We start from the raw sequence: 21625 nt of genomic DNA on the forward strand, positions 1-21625 counted from the left end.
AGAAAATTAAACTAACTAAATTCTACTAACTAATTAATTAACTTGATATAACAGAATTTGAAATAAATAGAGTTCAAACAGAAAATCTTGAATGTAGAACAAGAGAAAACGGATAACAGGTGTGGAGGTATAGTGGCGGTAGTGCCAGAAGCAGCAGCGGTGACGTTTCCAAAAGCGGCAGTTGCGAAGGAGGTTGACGAAGAGGAGAGATGAGAAGGTTAAAGAGAGAGTGTGGAAGGGTGAAAGGCTAGAGAGAGAGAGAGAGAGAGAGGTGAGAAGTTAGAGAGAGCAAGTGAATTCAAAATGAAAGAGGAGGAGGTTCGCGGTTTCAATTTAGGACACGGTTTCCGTCGAGTTTACTGGCGGATATTTCTTACGGTAATGCGGTGCGGATCACAAAAACACAGCTATCCATTAAAGTTGGAGCCTATTTGTTGTGGTTTCCTGCCAAAAGTTACTGGTAGTTTCACCATCGGAAGCGACTATCCGCTGGTAATTATTTGAGATGACGAATTTCTCATCAAATCCGTCGCTAAATTCGACTGTAATCGTCGCCGCTAAATCCGACGGTAAATTCGACAGTTCTCACCTAGTGTGTGGATTTTGGACCGACTTCTAGTCAACTCTTCGGTCTGAATTCACATCAGCCAGGCGATAGAACTCAAACAGAGGAGACCCTAAGGGTGCTGCTTAGCTTGAACTACAGGCAGAGATGGCAGTCGAGAAATTGAAAAGAAAGGGAGTGGAGGATGAAATAGCAGCAGAAAAGATAGAGGCAAGCAATGGAAAGTGTTCTAAGTTATCTAATTCAATGGCAAAGTTGAACCTGCCATCAGACATCGCTGCACAGATGAATTTTTTAAAGGGACAGAGCGAAAAATAGATATTAAAATTTAATGTTATTTTATTTGAAGTATATATTTTTTAAAGTTAACTATGCAGCTCTTAATTAGAGATATACTTTACTAATATTAATATAAATATATTGATTTGTTTAGCAGTTATATTTTCATGAGTTTTGTCCTCAATTTAGAATTTTAGAAGATAAAATAATAAGATTTTTAATATTAAAAAACTCTCAAAAAATACAAAAAATTATTGCTGAATATTATAAAAAAAACAACGGCAATTTATGCTGTCAAAGAAAATATTTTTCTAGCAGTTTAAACCGGCATCTAGTGACTGTTACAATATGATGAAAATAAACTCAAAAATTATGTAATTTTCATATAGCGGTGTTTTGTAATTGTTGAAAATAAAAATTTTAAAAAATTAGCAGCACCAAATATCAGCACCATATCGCAGCAGTTTAGAACCACTAGTATACAATCCGACGTAAAATATTTAAACAATGGCAATTATACCAACGGTTTTTGAAAATCATCCCAATAATTAATCTTTGCGCACTAGAGGACGTCGATTGGAATACTGCTGTTGTAGTGTAACATAGAAAAGGTTAATTGAGAAAAAAATCCTAATAGAATAATGAGATGATATTTAATATAGCCAGTGTTAATAATAACATAGAAAAAATAAAAAAAGGGCCTAATTCAAAACATAACTAGATTTTATGATTTCTTAGAATTTTTTTTAAATTATTGTGGAAAGGGATTGAAAATTTGAATTAAAAGTTTTTAATATTTTAGGAAGAAAGATTAAAGTAAAAATAGGAGAGAAAAGAATGTCAATTGAAGTATAATTTTTTGTTCCGTAAAAAAACAAAAGTCTTTTCATTTCGTTTATTATCTAAAAATTTTAAAATTTTGATATTAATTTCTATTATTATTGGTTTATGCATAATTAAATGCTAATGTAACAAATTAATACTGACGTGACATTTTTGTTAACAAGTCAACATAGATAAAAAGTGATGTTAATATGTTATTCATTCATAGAAATAATTAATGGTATTGGTGTGAATTATTAAAAAAAATCATTTTTTAAAATAAAAGACCAAAACTAAAATCCATCTATTTTATGAGTCAAAAACTTATTTAATTTGAACACTAATTTTACTAACAGTGTAGTTTAGATTGAATGCTTTAAAAAAAAATCCGATCCGATTCGATCCAATTTCAAGTGGTTTGAATTGGCAGTTTATAAATTAAAAAAATTAAATACATATAATAAGTCTTAATATCAAATTTTAAATAATCAACAATGACATAACAAGTCTCAATAATATCTTAAAAAGCCAACGATAACATAACGATAGAAATAAAATTATAGGTTAGTTAAAATAAATAAATAAATATCATTTTGAACATAAAATATTTATTAAATAATAATAATACATGAATAATATAAAAATATATAAAAATTGAACATGTTATAAGTATAATTGTAAATATAATAATATAGCACATTGTGCGATTTGGATTGAATTGGATCGGTTATGAAAAATAAATCCAAAATCCAATCCAACCCAACAATTTGTAAAAGATAAAATCTAATCAAATCCGAATTAGTACGATTTTAATCGATTTTTTATTTGAATTGGATTGGATAAACAACTTAATTTGAATCGATTTAAATTTAAACCACCCTACATCCCATGGCTAAAAGTTGCATCGTAGTAATAAAATCAAACTTGACTCAGACTCCCTTTCTTCATAAACCTTTTTTTTAATCAATAGTAGAAGACCGAAAAAAGGAACATGTGTGTTGAGTGTTGACCTTGCTTTTCAATCTACGAAAGGTGAGATCTATGAGGATTTTCTTGCATTAAATAAATTGATTAACACGTAGTGAACCAAAAAATAAGCATGCTTGCTAAAGATTTGTTTGGTCTAAAGTAGTGATGGAAGGTGTCATATCCAAACAAAAACTTTATTTGGTGGCTGCTTTACGTATTCAACGTGGAAATCATAAACCCTAAACACACGCACATAAGTTAGGATCGAATAATTCCGGCATAAAATTGTACCGTATATATTATTTTTTTATAAAATAATTATTTTATTAATTCAATTATTGAACTACAATATTTACAGTAAGTAAATGTTATTCCTATTAAGTTTAATCAAGACATTAAGAAGCATATATAATTGTAAATAAATATATTTGATTAAGTTTTAAATAAATAACAGATATAACAAATAATTTTGAATTGATGTAAATTTTTTAGAAACTCCGCCTATATTACACTTGCGGTACATAGCCGGTCCCAAGCCTGGATAAAGGAGGTGGGTTGTGTTAGGTCTTCGACAACCAACATAAAAATATAGCCGAACCCCCATGACATGAATCAAAGACATTATTGCGCTAAAGCTAGGTTGTTGTCCGGAAGCAACGCGCCGTATGGCTCGAGTACGGTGTCAAAGCAAGAGCCGCTGCATCGGTGCCCGAATGTAGTGTTAAATGAGCAAGGGTTCTTGCGTTTTCGTGAACGGATGAGGGTAAATAAGCTAGTTCACAAAGTAAAAGGTAAAGGTCGAAGCGACAGAAGGTTGAGATTTGGGACATGGAACATAGGCACTCTAACAGAAAAGTCCATGGAGGTGGTGGACACCATGACAAGGAGGAAGATTAACATTATGTGCTTACAAGAAACGAAATGGGTTGGTGCAAAAGCTAGGGAGTTGGATACTTCTGGTTTCAAACTTTGGTATACAAGAAAGGTGAAGAATAGGAATGGGGTTGGAATAATTGTGAATAAGCAGTGGAAGAAGGGCGTAGTGGATGTCAAGAGGGTGGGAGATCGAATCATCTCTATTAAACTTGTGGTGGAGGGAGGTGATTTCCATGTGATTAGCGCCTATGCACCACAAGTGGGTTCGGACGAACAACACAAGATAAGGTTTTGGGAGGATCTAGAGAGTTTGGTTCAAGGCATACCTTTGGGAGATAAGATTTTCTTAGAAGGAGATTTAAATGGCCATGTTGGGAGAGAAGTGACTGGATATGAGAGTATTCACGGAGGCCATGGTTTCGGGATGATCAATGCCGAGGGTAAAATTATTTTGGACTTTTCCTCAACCTTTGATCTTCTCATCGCAAATACATGTTTTAAAATGAGAGACGAACATCTTATAACCTATAAGAGTGGCATGACAAGCTCTCAAATCGACTTCTTCTTGTTGAGGAGAGTCGACCGGAAATTTTGCATTAACGGTAAAATTATCCCTAGAGAGAATTTGATAACACAACATAGGGTGCTCGTCATGGATTTTTGCGTTGAGAAAAAGTTAAGGAAAAGACATCATACGAAGAATCCAAGGACGAGGTGGTGGTGGACGAAAGGTGAGGAACAAAGAAGCTTCCTAAGACGGGTAGGAGAAGAGACAAAGTGGGATGGGAATAGAAGCACGGAAGAGATGTGGAAGGAGATGGAAAAAGTTATTAGAAGAACAACAAAAGAAAGTTTTGGTGAATCTAAAGGAATAGGACCAAGAGACAAGGAGTCCTAGTGGTGGAATGCAAGTATACAAGAAAAGATAAAGATAAAAAGGGAATGCTTTAAAGAGTGGTCTTTATGCCGCAATGCAGATAACTGGGAAAAATATAAGGCAGCTAAGAAAGAGACAAAAGTGGCTGTAAGTGAAGCAAAAATAAGAGCATATGAGGGTCTCTACCAATCTTTGGGCACAAAAGAAGAAGAAAAATGTATATATAGAATCGCAAAGAGGCGGGAAAGAAGAACGAGAGATTTGGATCAGGTTAAGTGCATAAAGGATAAGGATGGAGAGGTGTTGGCTCAAGAGGAGAAGATTAATGAAAGGTGGAAGAGCTACTTCTATGAATTATTTAATGAGGGACAGAAGACTCTTCCGAGTCTTGGTCGATTATGCACAAGGGAAGAAGATCAAAACTTTGACTACTATCGAAGGATTCGAGACTTTGAGGTAAAAGAGGCTCTAAAGCAGATGAAAAATGGCAAGGCAGTAGGACCTGATAATATCCCGATTGAGGTTTGGAAGGGTCTTGGAGAAAAAGGCATCAACTGGTTAACCAAGCTTTTTAATGAGATTTAAGGTCAAAGAAGATGCCTGATGAGTGAAAAAAGAGCACCTTGGTACCTATCTACAAAAATAAGGGGGATATACAAAGTTGCAGAAACTATAGAGGGATTAAGCTTATGAGTCATACTATGAAGTTATGGGAAAAGGTGATAGAATGGAGGTTGAGAAAAGAGACACAAGTAACAGAGAACCAATTTGGATTTATGCCAGGAAGATCTACCACTGAAGCGATATACCTATTAAGAAGGATGATGGAGAGGTATCGTAGTAATAAAAGGGATCTACATATGGTATTTATTGATTTGGAAAAAGCGTATGATAGGGTACCAAGGGAGGTCTTATGGAAGTTTTAGAAAAGAGGAGAGTAAGGATCGCATATATTCGGGAAATTAAAGACATGTATGATGGGGCCACAACTAGTGTGAAGACTCAAGGTAGTGTGACGGAGGAATTTCCTATTAATATAGGATTACACCAGGGATCATCCTTAAGTCCATACATTTTCACATTAGTCTTGGAAGTACTCACAGAGCACATCCAAGAGCCTGTGCCATGCTACATGCTTTTTGCCGATGATATCGTCCTTATGGGAGAGTCAAGGGAAGACCTAAATAAGAAGTTGGAGTTATGGAGAGAAGCTCTAGAAGTGTATGGTCTGCGCATAAGCCGTAGTAAGACGGAATATATGGAATATAAGTTTAGTCTGAGAAGGGAAAACCCCAATATAGAGGTGAAGATTGGAGAAAACATCCTAGGAAAAGATAAAAGTTTTAAGTATCTTGGGTGCATCATACAAGATAATGGAGAGATTGAACAAGATGTAAATCATAGGATCCAAGCAGGTTAGTCAAAATGGCGGAGTGCATCTGGTTTTATATGCGACAAAAAGGTGCCTTTAAAACTTAAAGGTAAATTCTATCGCACCGCTATAAGACCGGCTATGCTTATGGTACGGAGTGTTGGGCGGCTAAAGGGGAGCACGAACATAAGTTGAGTGTGGCAGAGATGAAGATGTTGAGATGGATGAGTGGCCATACGCGATTGGATAAAATAAGGAATGAAGATATAAGGGAGAGAGTTGGAGTAGCACCCATTGTGGAAAAGATGGTTGAATCGCGTCTCAGGTGGTTTGGACATGTGAGAAGAAGACCAATAGAACATCCAGTCAGGAGGGTGGATGAGATGGAAGATGGACAAAGGGTGAAAGGCAGAGGAAGACCTAAGAAGACCATCCATGAGGTGGTCAAACAAGATCTACATGTAAACGGTCTCTCTATAGACATGATACATGACAGAGCACAATGGCATCGTTTGATTCATGTAGCCGACCCCACTTAGTGGGACAAGGCTTTGTTGTTGTTTGTTTGTTTGTAAATTTTTTAGAAATAATGAATAGATATCAAGTGAGTTATAACTTGTAATATCATGCAAAAGATATAACGTATAATTCGACTGTGAGCTATATATATATATGAGAGAGAGAGAGAGAGAGAGAGAGAGAGAGAGAGAGAGAGAGAGAGAGTATAGTTTATATGCTAGACCAAATCAACGATGACAATCATCATAATGCTTCACCAAAATAATAATCAAAGCAAAGTAGCTAGTTTTGTGGTATTTAGGAATTAATGTTTTATTTGATGGTGGTGATGGTGCCTGTAATGACGGAATCCTTGCATGTTGGATCCTAGTCCCTCGACAACAAACAAGCAGGACTAAGTGACCATAGCATTCTGTTTTGTGTCACCACATAGACACTATGTATCATCCTCATATATATTGTTCATTTACTTTATTGCTCTTTTTTCTTGTTGGTTGGGTCTGATTGGGTCAGGTTGATTTTAAAATGTCAAATTTTCAATGCACAACTTTAATTTGCCTAAAGTGATACACAAGTCTTTATAATAATCACTGTAATAAAAACAACATTTTTGAGATCGATATTTTTATTGGTTTGCGATAGCTTTAATTGTCATTAAAGTTTTTCGTGATGGTTATAAAATTGTGGCCAATTTGAGCATCGCTAATAAATTTAGTGTTGGTTTTAGATAACCGTTGATAAATTTGTCGCTAATTTATAACATTTATTAGATAATTTTTTTATTATATTTAAGTACGATTTTAAATGAAACTGCCACTTAATTATTAGTTTATATGACAATATTTTATTATATTTAGTAACAGTTTTAAAACTGTCAAAATTTTTTCAGCATCAAAATTTTCATTTTTGAATATTTGTAGCGATTTCTAAACTGTTGCAATCTTCGCTACGTTAGATTTTTTACTTTTAGTTATTATATATCAAAGATTCCATTTTCAAAAATAGAATTTTACAACTATACTATGTTATGTATGGCTAGTTGAAAAAATAAACTCTTAAAATAAGCAGGGAGGTTATGTGTGGTAATTTAGTTTTGTCATCTTTTTCCACACATTTAATGATGCTTTACTGCCAAGCACGGTGTGCCATTATTACTTAGACAGGTTGGTTCGAGATTTTATTTTGGGGCAGAAAGAAGATATTAGATTTTGAGTTTAGTTAATTGGAAAACCATTACCTTGTTTTTTTTTTTTGTAAAGCAAGTTAGTGGTCTAAGTGTTAGAGACTTTATGCTTGCAAATATAGCAGTGTGGATTTTAAATTCGCTCAGAAAAATTGGGGATTCATATCTTGTAACATAAGTATCTAACTAATTAAGGATGGGTTAGATTTAGTGTTTGGAGTATTAAATTTATGTTTTTTTTTTAATTTCACTTTTTGTTTAATTATTTTTTTCTTTTAAACACAAATGTGATTTTACCCTTTAATCCAGGTTTATTCAAATCTAAATTTCTAGCTTTTATGTTTATTTTTTTATATTAGATTAAAATTTATTTTTTATCTACTAATTTTGTTTTTCATTGTTCATATGATTAATTTTATTTTTTTATAATATTTTTTTAAAATGTTTTCTTGTACATATTATTATTTTTTATAAAATTTTTATTATTTTTTGTTAATATGAATTTTTTACCTGTTACTTTTTTTGTTGTATAGAATATTTTTTATTTTATATTATGATTCTATTAATTTAATTAGAGTACTAAAAAGTACCGAAAATACTAAAAAATATTAAAATTTATTTAAATATTTAAAATAAATATAAAATAATATAAAATAATTATTTAAATTTATGTTCTTTTTAATAATTTTTTATTTATAAATAATTTTGAATAATATAATCCAAGTAACATTTAGTTTACTATAATCTATTTTAATATAAAAATTGTCAAACATAAACCACCTCAATATTAACTCACCTTTGATCAAAATCAATTATATATAAATTCCATTTATAAACTTTAATCTAAACACATTTTTTTTTTCGCGCTCGTTGCACTCTCACTCTCTCAGCTCGTTGCACTCTCACTCTCTCACTCATTCGCTCACTCGCACTTTCTTCTTCATCACGAAAATGACGAAAAACCGCGCAAAGAATGATGAAGTTCTTGAATTTCACACCAAAGATGCTGTCGATGGAAATGAATTTTTTGTAAAGATTTGGCACGTATTCACTGGTAAGATTGGTTAGAAAGATCCACACATTTGGAGCATTTTTTTGGACAAATTCACCTGACACTACCACAAAAACGGGATTTAGCCACCAAATTTTAACTACAAAGTTTAAATCATGCTAAAAAATAAACCATCCTAACGCTAAAAGAATTTACCCAAACACCCTCTCCCTTCCATCTACTTAAAATAATCATCCGATATCTAGAGAATTGAACATCCAGCATCTAAATTCATCCGTTAATATATATACCTAGTTGACTGAAAACCTCCGCAACACCATAAAACAAAATACTCGCCTTCTTGATATCTTCAATCCGACACACCACATCCACCGGAGGCAATTGCCGAACTCCAAATCACTGTACACGTGACACCATCCGCACCCGCTGTATGTCGCGGATGAAGACATTGGGACGGTGAACCCGTCGACTGCCGGGGGCTACACGAGCGCCGCGTTGGTGGGCTGCGCGACGGAAGCAGCGTGCGGAAGGGGGTGTCAGACGTTTTCGGGCAGCTGGCGGCATCGGGTTGCGTTCTAGACAGCAGATAGTGATGATCTTCGCAGCGTCAGTGCGGAGATAGTGAAAGAGACTGCTGGACAGAAAGAAACTGCAGCACATTCTTCGCATCACATAAAATGTAAGAATACATAACTTTTCCATAACCAAATCCTTATTTTTTTTAAAATTGGAAATTATTAGGAATTAGTTAAATTAATTATTAACAGATTATAATTTCAATTTATCCCTATTGTACACATTGTACACTAAACTCGTTGTCTTTCTATACTTTTTCAAAATAAAAAACGTATCTTCTATTTATCACAAAACATCATTACAGTTACTAAAATTTGACCTTTTTTCACCAACAATATTTTTCATAACCGTTGAATTCGAAGTTTATACTCCTCTAATTCTATTTCTTCTGTATACACCTTCTGTCTCACATGGACATAACATGACCGTCCTGTCTTGAATAAATTTATTTAAAATAAATTTATTAATCTATAATATTATTTTTTAAATATTTTGACATTAACACAAATTTATGAAATTAAATTCAAAATATTAAAAAATTAATTTAGATAAAATAAAAAATTATAAAAAATAAAGACAATATTTTAATATTTGAATTAATTATAAAGATAAAATTTATTTAGCTAAAATACTATAATTTGAATAAATAAAAAAAATCAGTAATTTGTAAGTAGAAAAAAAAGATGTCAGTGAATCTTTTACTAAAAATAAATTGTTTTATCATTTATTGGATTTAAAAGAAATGAGAATAAGTTAAAAAGAAAAAAAAATAGTCTTTATTTATATGGTTTAGTAGTCACCACATATCTTTGTGAGTATCGTACTCTTATTATATGCATAATTATCTTTTTAAAAATTAAAGAAAATTAATACAAATTAATTTACAAGTAATTACTCACTTATATATAAAAGTTCGTAATTTGATTAAGTAACAAAGAAATTGATTTGTAAAATTTTTTATAATAATTTTATGTGATAATTAATTTGTCTAATGAAATAAAATTTTAGTAATTGAGTTAGTAATTAAAATTTATTAAACATTAAAGTTTTCAGGTAAAAATATTTATAAAACTGACTTAATGTATAACTTTTATTATATTGTTTCGTGTATAATAAATAAATAATTAAATAATAATGCATTGTTTGAATCATCAACGTATAAAATGAGAAAGGGTCATATATTTATTAAATTAATTTTTTGATTATTTATTGTTATTATAACAAAAATTAAAGATAAAAATAATATAGGCTCAAAATTTAAATTTAAATTTTTAATCATATTTAATCATTAAAATAATAAATAAATAACTATTATATTAAAAATAAAATAATTTAAAATATATTTAATAGATAATAAACGGTAGAAGAGGGAAAATATTTGTAAGACAATTTACTCATTTAAATTATTTAGAGAAAAAACGATATGAGATTACAACTTTTGAATATGCAGACGCAAATGTAACTTTTGCAATTATATATAAACTGCGATAGGGTACCACGATTTAGGGTATTACACGTAAACTACTACAAAGTGTAGCTATTTACATTGGTTTGCGTGAATACAGAATCCGTTATACCATGTAGCTATTTTTGGAGGAGTTGCATAAAAAAATTGCGACTTCCTATAACGATTTCTTTTCCCAAACATGGTCTTTTGCTCTAGCAAATATGTAAATCAATGATAGATGGGAGCTCTTAATAATAGAGTGATAACTCCATAATTAAGAGAAGTTGAGTTGTTGAGTTTGAATCCAGTGATACGTACTATAAATTCTTCGTATAGTATCATCCATTGAGCCATGTTAATATTTTAGGTTTATTCCATTATGCCTCCAATTGTCAGTATAATCGGAGTTGAGTTATTTGTATTTTTATCTATTATCGTTGTTCTTGCTTGGTGTTTTCACTTGAAATTTTTTCTTTTGATAATGGCCTCGTACAACTTTTTCTTTCTATGTTTTTTCCTGTTGATTTTATGAAATTTTTATTAAATCTTATCTGTATTAGACTTTTTTTTTCTATACTTTGATGTATTCTATTTTTGTTTTGTATAAAAAAATTATTTTTTATTCGACCTTGTAAAATTTGTAATTGTAATTATTATATAATACGTTTATTATCAAAATTTTTCATAATATGAATTATGATCCTATCAAAAAGGATAAAATAAATGAAAAATAAATTATAAGAAAATTTATAATTTAAAATAATACTAAATTATAATGCTTGTATGTTATGTTTTATTGTAATTTTTTTATAATATAGATTATGATTCCATTCAAAAATCTCTAAATGAATATTTTGTTATTACCTCAAGTAGATTTATAATCATCCATTTTTTGAAGAAATCATTAGAAGGTGTCACGGTTTCTTCATGCAACCATTCGTTCAGAAGTCGCTATAGAGTACAGCGATTTTTGCATGCACGTCGTTTAACGTAAATCGTGAGCTGTTTTCGTGCAATCTTAATTTGCGGGAGGGTGTCGCGGTTTCTATAGATTTATAGAAATTGCATTTGCGTTTGCGTTTTCCAAAAGTTGTAATTTGGTAACATAATTTTTCAAACAATTTAAATAGGTAAATTGCCCTATTTTTAAGATTAAAGAAAGTTAAAAGACGACCTAAATAAGAATGACCAAACTAAATTTTTAAGATTTAAAATTTAACTTTTAAGGTAGTTTTTGGCGGAAAGTTAAAGTAACCACATAAAAAGTCTAACATAACTTTCCATCAGTTCTATTCACGTCGTCTTTTGACTCCTATTTTCTACGACACCTAAAAGCACTTTTTTTAACCCCAGTATATGAGACCCTATCATATGATACAATATTCTTCAAATCCAAAATATCTACTTTTTTCGTTCATTTTTTGTATTATTTGTTGGTTTTTTTTAGCATATTTTCTTGTAGAGCAAAAACGTAATAAGTCAGGAGAGGCCATTTAGCAGAACTACGACAACCATAGAATATCAACAATGAAGAATTTGTAAAAGGTTTAGATGAAAAAAGTCTCAACCAACTACACCTACCAGAAAAGATTATAATGACCATTTAGTTGTGAATATTAAAGGTATATGCAATTTCAATTTTTTACGTGATTTTTTGAATTCTAATATTTAGTTTATTTCTTTTATTCATTTTTGCATTTGCTTGTAAAAACTTTTGTGGAAAGAAATCACAACTCACTAAATGACGGTAATTTAAGTTTGGCATTTGAAAAATGATGAAAAAGTTATGACGGAACTTGATGCCATGGACAAGGTCGAGACAATGGTGCGAATTTATTGGTACGGTTTCTGTACATCTGGTAGGTTTTACAAATCTAAACGTATTTTTGAGTTTGCAACTGGTGAAGTCTCCAGCAACGTATCTCACCAGCATGTGATAAATTTAGAAAAGCAGGTTGAAACCTTAAAAAAAAGTTATGGATATAAAAAAATCAAAATTCAGTTGACAGCTCTGCACAAATTTTTGTTATCAAAATATGGTGATAAAATGTCTAATCTGTCGAGTAATATGTCAGACATTTAATTGGTGTATTTAACAAGTAAAATTGAAATTTTAAATATATTTACTCTAGAAGATGTTAAAAAAACTTTTTTATTTATGTTAGAATTTTTTTTATTTCTTATTATATACAAGTTTAGATTATTATTATTATTATTATAAAATTATTCAATTAGCTACGGTCAAACTAATATAATGGGCTACAAATTATTAAAAAAACAAGTTAATTACAGAAAAAACGTAGCAAATTAGCACAAATTAGCCACGAATTATATGTAAAAAACAGTGCGAGTTAGCCACAAAAATAATGTGATTAAATAACTCGATGTTAGTCACGAAAAAAATTGTGGTTGAAAAATTCGGCCTGCACAAATTTGTTACAGATGAAGTGTGGTAGAATTATACTTTTTGATTTGATTATTCTTATTTAGCCACGACATTATGCGTTGGCAATGATATACAAATCGTGGCTATTCGAAGGTTTCTACGATGTTTAAAATTGTGGTTAATAACTCCAAAATCATGGCAAATTGAAAATACAACCCCCTCGATTAGTCACAAATATTCTTTTGTGGCCAATGTATGGTTGCTACCATTATCTTTGAGTTTAGCCACGGTTTTTTTTGTGGCTAAATATAACACCCTTACTATCAGAATGTCATGCTTCCGGCTGTGCCACTCTGATAGCGATAAGTATTACGACGACTTCATATACTTAATAATAAAATAGGAGCCTTTGACTCGAAAGCATATTACTGTTTTCTTAAAAAAAAAAACGGAGATACTTTTACATGAAAACAAACAAGCATATACATATATACAAAACTTCTTACTCAAGTAACTTATAAATATTATATACATACATGTCAGTACAGTCACGACTCCTAACCCTCTTACAAGAATGTAATAATAAAGGCGAGGAAAATCAATATCATATTTATACAAACAGAAAATAGCACATCTAAGAACCTAGCAAAAACTCCACAAGCTTCCTCGTCCATCCTGAAAAGAGAAGTTTGTACAGGGTGAGAACATCGTCCTCATTGGTTCTCAGTAGAGGGTTTAAGGATTGTCATAAGAAGATATTTTAAATAAAACTATTTCAATCATAGTGATTCGCCAGTTCATAATCCAAGTTTAAAACTCATATTTTTCTTATAAAAATTTCACGCAAAATAACATTTCATACATTTTACCGCTTACTAAGAAACCATTTTAACTAAAACTTACCGCTGATCCAACCAATCACGGTCTCTGGCCCAAATTAAATCAACACGGCCTTCGGCCTAATTCAATTCAAATCACCATCAAAACTCAAAACAGAAATCAATCACAAGCACAAACAAATACAAGGCAATCATAGTTAAAGAATAGCTATAGCAAGTATCACAGTTACTAGTTAAACAGAATTCAACAGATAGGCAAACCAAAATACTTAAGCACACTAAAAAAAAGCAAACAAATACAACATGATGCATGCTTGTTCTACTAGCTCTAAGCTCACGTATCAGTTACTTTTTCAGAACCCGACATATCCGGTAGCTAACCTGGATATCATTTACTTGGAAACCAGTAGGCGGTATGCCACCACGATCCCCACCATTGCAAGCAGTACACCACCACGATGCTCGCAAGATTTCAATTGGAAGACACACATCTGTGGGCGGTAAATAACCACGATCCCCACCATCAGTGAGCGGTACACCACCACGATCCCTACAGACATTGCGACACTGGATAAGTGATATACCACCACGATCCTTGCCAGGTCAAAACTTACATTCAAAACCATAATCTTTTAAAATCTTGACTAGGAGTAAGCAGTGACAAAACTCAACCTTTGCCTCTTACCCGGTATCTCAAACTTTTATCCAGAGCAAGTGGACAACGCCACTGCCTCTTACCTGGTAACATATATCTCAATCAGATTCAAATTTTATTTTCAAATCCATTCATCAATAATTTCAAAATCAAAATATAATTCATTCTTTTCTAAATAAATCAAACTCAAAACGTAATCATTTTCTTAATAACTCAAAATCAAATCATATAACTCCTAAATCCAAATCTTTCTAAATAACCACCTAAACGAAGTCTCCATTTTTTATAAAAATTTTGGTAGCATCCCCTCTAAAACTCGAACTCTGTCACCCTTCTCGGGTCCAATCCAAACATTCTTCAAACCCTTCTCAACTATTTTCAAATAGCAAATCATTTCCAATATTAAACTAAATTCCGATAAATCTCTTCCAGTAATTCAAGAAAAACTAATTCAACAACATCAGCCAACTATTTAGAATACTCAACTTTTTCAATCAATCAATCAATCAAACAATTTCATTCATCTAAAACAACTCAATTCAATCTAAAAGACTTACGAAAATCATAAAAAATACATTTTTTGCATTAATATCGACTTATAACAATTTTTTAAAGTAAATTGAGTTTTAAGAAATCGCTCTTACCTCGATCGCGACTTAACTACACGACAAACTCTCTTTTTCTCTCAGCCTGCAACCTCAGCAGCCACAACCACAACCCATTCAACCCTTGCAGCAACCACTAACTCCAATCGCGACATGCAACAACTAGGACTTGACCCAACATTACCGAAACCTCAGAATCTTTAACGGATTATAATATAACACTGTTTTCAAGGGGTTTTGAAAACAAAAACACTTTCCAAGACGATAGGGGCTCCTGCGGCAGTTTTTGGCAGCTAGAACGGCGGCAACGGTGATAGAACACTATGGCAGTGATGGTGGCACGGCTTCCTCCCCCTCCATCGCGTTATGCTCCTCTCCCGGCAACGGTGTGCATGGCGACGGCAACAGATCCGACGATAGTGATAGATCTGGCGGCAACGGGTGGCTTCCTCTCCAACAATGACAATGGCAGAGTCTTTGGCAGCGGTGACAGTAACTCCACGACCCTCTCATGTGCCTTCTGTCCGTTCGCGAACCTCCGTTGACGACGACGATAAAGACTTTGATGGCGACGGTCTCTGTCTCGCGCAGGACACGACGGCACTCTCTCTCACGTTTGTCTCTCTTCTTGGCAATGGAACGGCTCCTCCCATACAGTAGTTCGGCAGCGGCGAAGTGTCCCTTGGCCCGTCGACGCTGTATATTCTCTTCCTCCCTTCTCTCTTCCTCCTTTCCCATTTTCGTTTTTCCTTTCTTTTCTTCCCTGAATATTTCATTTCTTTTAGGCTTTGTTTGGTTGGAAGGAAAGAAATAGAAAGGAAAGAAATAGAAAGGAAAGAAGAGAAAGGAAAGAAATTGAGTGGAATTTTATTTTCTCTTGAGTTGTTTGGATGAAAGGAAAATGAAGAGAAAGAAAAGAAAAGAAAGAGTAATTTCTTTTGTTTGGTTAGAAAGAAAATTAGGGAGAGAGAAGAATAAATTATTAGTAAATGACATTTTTGTCCTTATATTATAAAAAGAATAATTTATGTATATGAATTTATTATTTAATTTAAAATAATTAAAATAAAATAAAATAAAATATATTAATTCCAATAATAATTTAAAGATAGATTATGAATCATAGTTTTTTTATGTTACAATAAGTTTGAATCATACGAAATAAAATTATACATCATATAAAATATCACTTCATGCAATTTAAGACAAAATATAATGCATTGTTTAAATTATTAAAAAAATAACAACTCCAGTCCTATTCATGCAAAGCATGATAGATAGCTAATAGAAATTCTATTGAATTCTCTTCATACACATCAAAGATAAAAAAAGAAATTCTAAAACATGTGCTTGCTCTTTTAATAGTATATATATTTTGAAGGCTCTTTTAATAGTATATATATTTTGAAGGATTTGAAGTTTCATATATTTCATAGCTAACTTATAAATTTGTTACCTTCAACAAGAAAAATTATATCAACAACACAAATTAATCAACACCAAATACTTTGATATCACCTTTGAAATTTTAGCACTCTCAGTATAATCAATCACATAAATTCTTGTACTTCTCAACGGTCTATTAATCAAAGAGCCACTACAATAATACCAATATTATAATATGCACTTCCTGATGGATTAAATATACATTTCAGTCAATAAGCAAGATATATAACTATATATTCAAAATGCATAAGCCTATACCAACCGTAAACCTCTTTTAAGACTTTGATGAGTATATTAATTACAAAATATAGAGGCTTTACTATGATTATACAACATTAGATCCTAAAATCATAAACATGCACAAAATATATATTACCATTACTGATTGCGTTCCTCTTAAATTGCACCAGCTTCCTTCATTAAGTCGTATAATGCACCATGGCGATCTTCAAAGGGAACACCAAAAAATTCTCGTTTTGCTCTTTCATCTCTACAGAGAAAACGATAGCAACTCCAAAAGATCTCTTTGACAACACCCAATTTCTTTAACTCGTTGTACACATCATTTTCAGAGTAAACTCGAGTCCTACTTTGTTCTAAGAATGTAATTCCTCTCTCAACAGCTTGAGCTTGCATCTTGGCAACTTGAATTTGTTCTTCAGCTATCAGAACTTGTCTTTCAGCTAGCATAACTTGTTTTTCAGCTGTTTCCGCTTGCCTTTCAGCAGTTAATGCTTGCTTCGTAGCAATATCAAGTGATTTATCATAATAACTATTCCCATCCTTCAACATATCTGTCAATCCTTGGATACCTTTACTCATTCGTTCCATATCAGCTTCAAATAAACCACTCATTGGTGCTTTACGCTTAGCACCTCTATGATTCTCTTGTGTTCCGTTAGATTGGTTTGAGTTACCTAAATTTGGGCTTTCCTCTGCAACAAAGCTAGTTGAATGAGTAGTAGGCTGCCAATCATTCCACTCACAGTCAAACCCCTGATATTCATCATCATTCAAATTAATTGGCTCCTTCATCTTGGCCATACTTTTGTTTCTTTCCTTGGCACTTCCAGCAAGATTTCCAGTTGCTCTGTCTTGACCGTATATAAAATATAGTTTATCATAATGTTTAATGGGAGTTCGCATCCACTTTTTTGCATCTGGTCTTGCCTATATAAAACACCAATGCATATATGTTAATTCAAATATACGGTTTTCTTTCCTTAAGTTGTCACTAGTTTCATAAATAAATATATACAAAAGCAATAGCTTCCTGAAAATCTAGTCCTCACATATAAGTTATTTGGATACATTTTTTAGATGAAGGAAGCATATATTGTGTGTAAATATGACTCTTGTGAAGAATTCTAATCATTTAGAATCACAGGGCAAAATAATTTCATACTGCAACTTATCCTGCGCAAAGGAATCTATAAACTTTAGAAGCAACTTATTATGATACTAATTACCTTAATTAAATCCGCCCAAACTTCAGGTTCAGCGGTAAAGAGTTTGGTATCTGGATTCCATGAAAATCCACTTAAGTTATGAAACAGATCATAACAAACTCCAAAGTGATCCTTCAAAGTCTTCAGTCTATTCTTAAGATTATCTTTACGAAGATGGTTTCCGAACGAAGCTTTTAGAGTTGCAAGGACGTTGTCATATGCAGTTGTTGTAAAAGTACCATCAACTCTGTTTCCTTTGCTACATTCCTCTATCAAAGCATCAAGAAAAGCTGCATCCATTTCTTCGGTCCATCTTAAATTGTCTTTGCTTGATGTGTCACCTTGAGATGCCATCTTTTTTGCCATTAGGCCTTAACCTGAAAAATTAAGAACTAAATTATAAAAACAATCTTCTATAAAATAAATTCAATGGAATAATAATGTAGAAAGTGTTAATAATGAATTCATCAATTAAGCAGGAATATTACATTCAGAAGTAATTCCTATAATACAAGTAATTTAATTAATTTCAGAAAATAATTATCATCATTAGTGAATGTTTCAACTGCACACTGCATACATAGTAATGTCATGCTTTTCAGGATACTCATGAGAATTACACCTTTCAAAATATTAATTTGACACTTAATACTCATAACAGTCACATGATATTCACACATTACATTTAATTTGGTTCAAAAAATTTCATTCCCCTTCATAAGGATGAAGTATCAAATAAATCTCATCTTTCCATTTGATAGTCAGCCCACATTTGAGCCGCCATGTTATCTCTAAGCGTTGCACCTCGCCTGTAATCTTCATTTACTTCTTCTCTTTCCTCATTAGTGGCTTCTGGATTATTATTTTGTAATTCTCGATCAACTTGAGAAATTAAGTGTTGGTCAGGATCCACACCCATCAAAAAGTTGTGGAGTATAATGCATGCTAGGACAATGTCAACCATAACCTCTATGTCATAATATGGTTCTGTACCACCTGCTATAATTGCAAATCTTTTTTTCAAAACTCCAAATGATCGTTCGATCACATTTCGTAACGAAGAATGACGGAGGTTAAATAATTCATATGCATTTTCAGGTTCACGGCCAGCAAACTCCTTTAAATGGTATCTTACGCCTCGATATGGAGTTATTAGAGCATGTTTAAGCATGAATCCAGCATCCCCAAGATAAAACTTTCCTAAAAAAAATCATATAGAAATACTATACTTTAGATATCACCACTTTATTTAAACATATGAAAGTTTTTTTTAATAGATAAACCTTTTGGAATTTTGAGCCTATCATCCCTTGATAGTGCACTTTTAAGAACTTTAGAGTCAGATGCGGTGCCTTCCCATCCTGCTAAAGCATATGTAAATTTCATATCAAAGCCACACGCAGCAAGTACATTCTGAGTTGGCCATTCTTTTCTACCACGAAATCTAGGTTGATCAGCTATTGGAACCTTGACTCTGACATGTGTACCATCAATGGCTCCAATACAGTCCTATATATATAACTTAATTAAAAAGAAAAATTTTGTACTGTATACTAATTATGATTGTCTACTTCAATGAACAACTAATCATACCTTAAAATATGGATAAAATCTATTGCTATGAAGAATCTCTGAAGGAATGGTTGTTCCGGAAGGTTGCTGAAGAAATTCTTCTTCAAGTGATATTACAGCTCTTAGAACAGCATGAAAATTACGACTGATTGTCTCTCCAGACCGGTGGAAGAAAAATGAAATGGTTCTATTTTTAACATTATGAGCTATAATGTATAAGAATCTAGCTACTTGCTCCTCAACTGTGACATGTATAGTATCTTTGACATGACCGGTTGCCCTTAATTTTGTGCATAACTCTAGAAAGGCATGTGGGCCCATTCGTAAAATATCACGACACCTATTAGTTTCGCGTAACTGTTGTAACAGAGTGGTTCGAATCTGTTCTCTCCCAATAATGTGATCTCTTATGGGTTTCTCAACTTTCTTGGCCATCACATTCAGTAAGTATAACATGTGTACAGTATAACACAGCATTGTTATTGTACAAAGTTGCTTATCCCTCTTCCAATTTTCTTTGAGAACAGTTAATAAATATTCTTGACCCTCAACAGTATATATAAGTCCCTGGTTACCTATGGAAACAGCTAATCTATGCTCTTGATTTTCAACTGTAATAGGATTCCATATTTGGAATAATGGAAAATCATCAAAGAAAATGTTTTCCATGCCGTACTTACAATTAATATTATGCAGTAAAATAACTTCTAATCTTCATCACCAACGTATATTACATGCCCAAACTACAAGAATAATCAAACCATGTTTAAAGAAAACAATGAATGAAAAGCAATTTTTTTTCTACATTCGTAATGAATTTTAGATTTGGATCCTGCAATACTATTTTTCGGGTACAAAAGCCAAAACTTAACGCATAACATTAACAACAACAGAATACCCAATGTGCATATGCAAAAGATTAAATACCCATATCTGAAATAGATAAAACCCTAACATTTTATTTATAACCAACAGATTTAAAAAGTTTTGGATTTTTTAGTATCACAACTTCTGATTTCTTAGTTATGACAGAACAAAACAAAATATAGCGCTCAAATCACAAGGCTGGTAGCTCAATGCAGAAAAGAAGGAATAAACTAAAAAGATAGAGACAGCAATACTATCAGTACAAATTAAAGAAGAAAAAATTTCAAGAACTACCATAGATTTCATACATGCAGAAGTAGTTTCACATATGAAACGAAAAAAAATTACAACTTTTTCACATCAGAGATCGTAAAACCCTAACCTGTTTGTGTAAACTTAGACTGAGAATAATTGTAGTGCAATGTTGATTGTAACAGCAAGATTGAAGAAGAAATACGCTTTGATTCTGTGGTGGAAGTAGAACCTGAACGCTTCTATGTGATGCTCAAAATCGCCATTTTTGCAGAAGAACTCTTCTATTTTTTGTTCTCCGTTTTTTTTTTTATGAAAGGGCAAATATGAGATAATGCTTTTGGGTTTTCTTTTCCTTTCTGTTTTCCGTCCATAGTGGGAGTGAAAAAATTTGAGTGGGACCCACTCTGAATTCTAAACTATTTTAGTTTTCCATTAAAAATTTCATTCCAAACAAACAAGGGAAAATACATCTTTTCCCTCCCACTTCCTTCCTTTTATTTTCTTTCCGTTGGTTTTCATTCGAAACAAACAAAGCCTTAGGCTGTGGGTGGAGGTGGCGGCTAGGGTTAATGAGTAGGTTAGGGTTAAATCAAATTAGGGTTTGTGTTGTGTAATAAAATTGGAGATTTTGGAGCTAAGGTATTAATTAAAAACTTAAATATAATACAATTTACTTATCTCTAAAAATATTATTTACTTGTTAACCTACAATTAATTATCAAAATTTATTTTAATTATCTTTAATAAAATAATATCTAAAATTAAAGTCTTTAACAAATAACTTAAATTGAAATTGACTCTTAATCAAATTTTTAAAAATTTTGAGTATTACACTAAATCCCTTATTTCTTGTACTGTGAGGTGAGTACTCCTTCGCTGCTATACACTCAAACAAGGAGATGGAAGATTTTAGTTAAGTAAATGTATGCTGGAATGCATTATTCGTCGAGCTATATGATGGCCACCATGGTTCTAGAGCTGCTTCTTATGCCAGCCAACATCTGTTTCGCTCCGTAACTAGTTAATTAATCTCCTCGTCACCAAGATATTTTTCG

The 21625-nt window shown here is 32.2% G+C and overlaps 2 protein-coding genes and 1 pseudogene across 2 annotated transcripts; 1 reads left to right on the plus strand and 2 right to left on the minus strand.

The window, feature by feature from the left end:
* The first annotated feature begins 381 nt into the window (after positions 1–381).
* On the plus strand, positions 382–7010 carry LOC127740574 (uncharacterized; annotated as a pseudogene).
* A 9598-nt stretch (positions 7011–16608) lies between these two features.
* Positions 16609–21104, minus strand: LOC110274221 (uncharacterized). Its single transcript, XM_052252326.1, has 3 exons — positions 20698–21104; positions 17898–18253; positions 16609–17598 (listed from the first exon to the last, which is right to left on the minus strand). The coding sequence occupies exons 2-3, from the start codon at positions 18240–18242 to the stop codon at positions 16825–16827; spliced, it is 1119 nt and encodes a 372-aa protein (XP_052108286.1). The 5' UTR covers positions 18243–18253; positions 20698–21104; the 3' UTR covers positions 16609–16824.
* LOC110273627 (protein ALP1-like) lies at positions 18619–20117 on the minus strand. Its single transcript, XM_021126845.1, has 3 exons — positions 19470–20117; positions 19160–19385; positions 18619–19076 (listed from the first exon to the last, which is right to left on the minus strand). The coding sequence occupies exons 1-3, from the start codon at positions 20115–20117 to the stop codon at positions 18619–18621; spliced, it is 1332 nt and encodes a 443-aa protein (XP_020982504.1).
* Positions 21105–21625: the final 521 nt, after the last annotated feature.

Source organism: Arachis duranensis, chromosome 7 (assembly GCF_000817695.3).
Source record: "Arachis duranensis cultivar V14167 chromosome 7, aradu.V14167.gnm2.J7QH, whole genome shotgun sequence".
In the NCBI taxonomy this organism is placed as follows: domain Eukaryota; kingdom Viridiplantae; phylum Streptophyta; class Magnoliopsida; order Fabales; family Fabaceae; genus Arachis; species Arachis duranensis.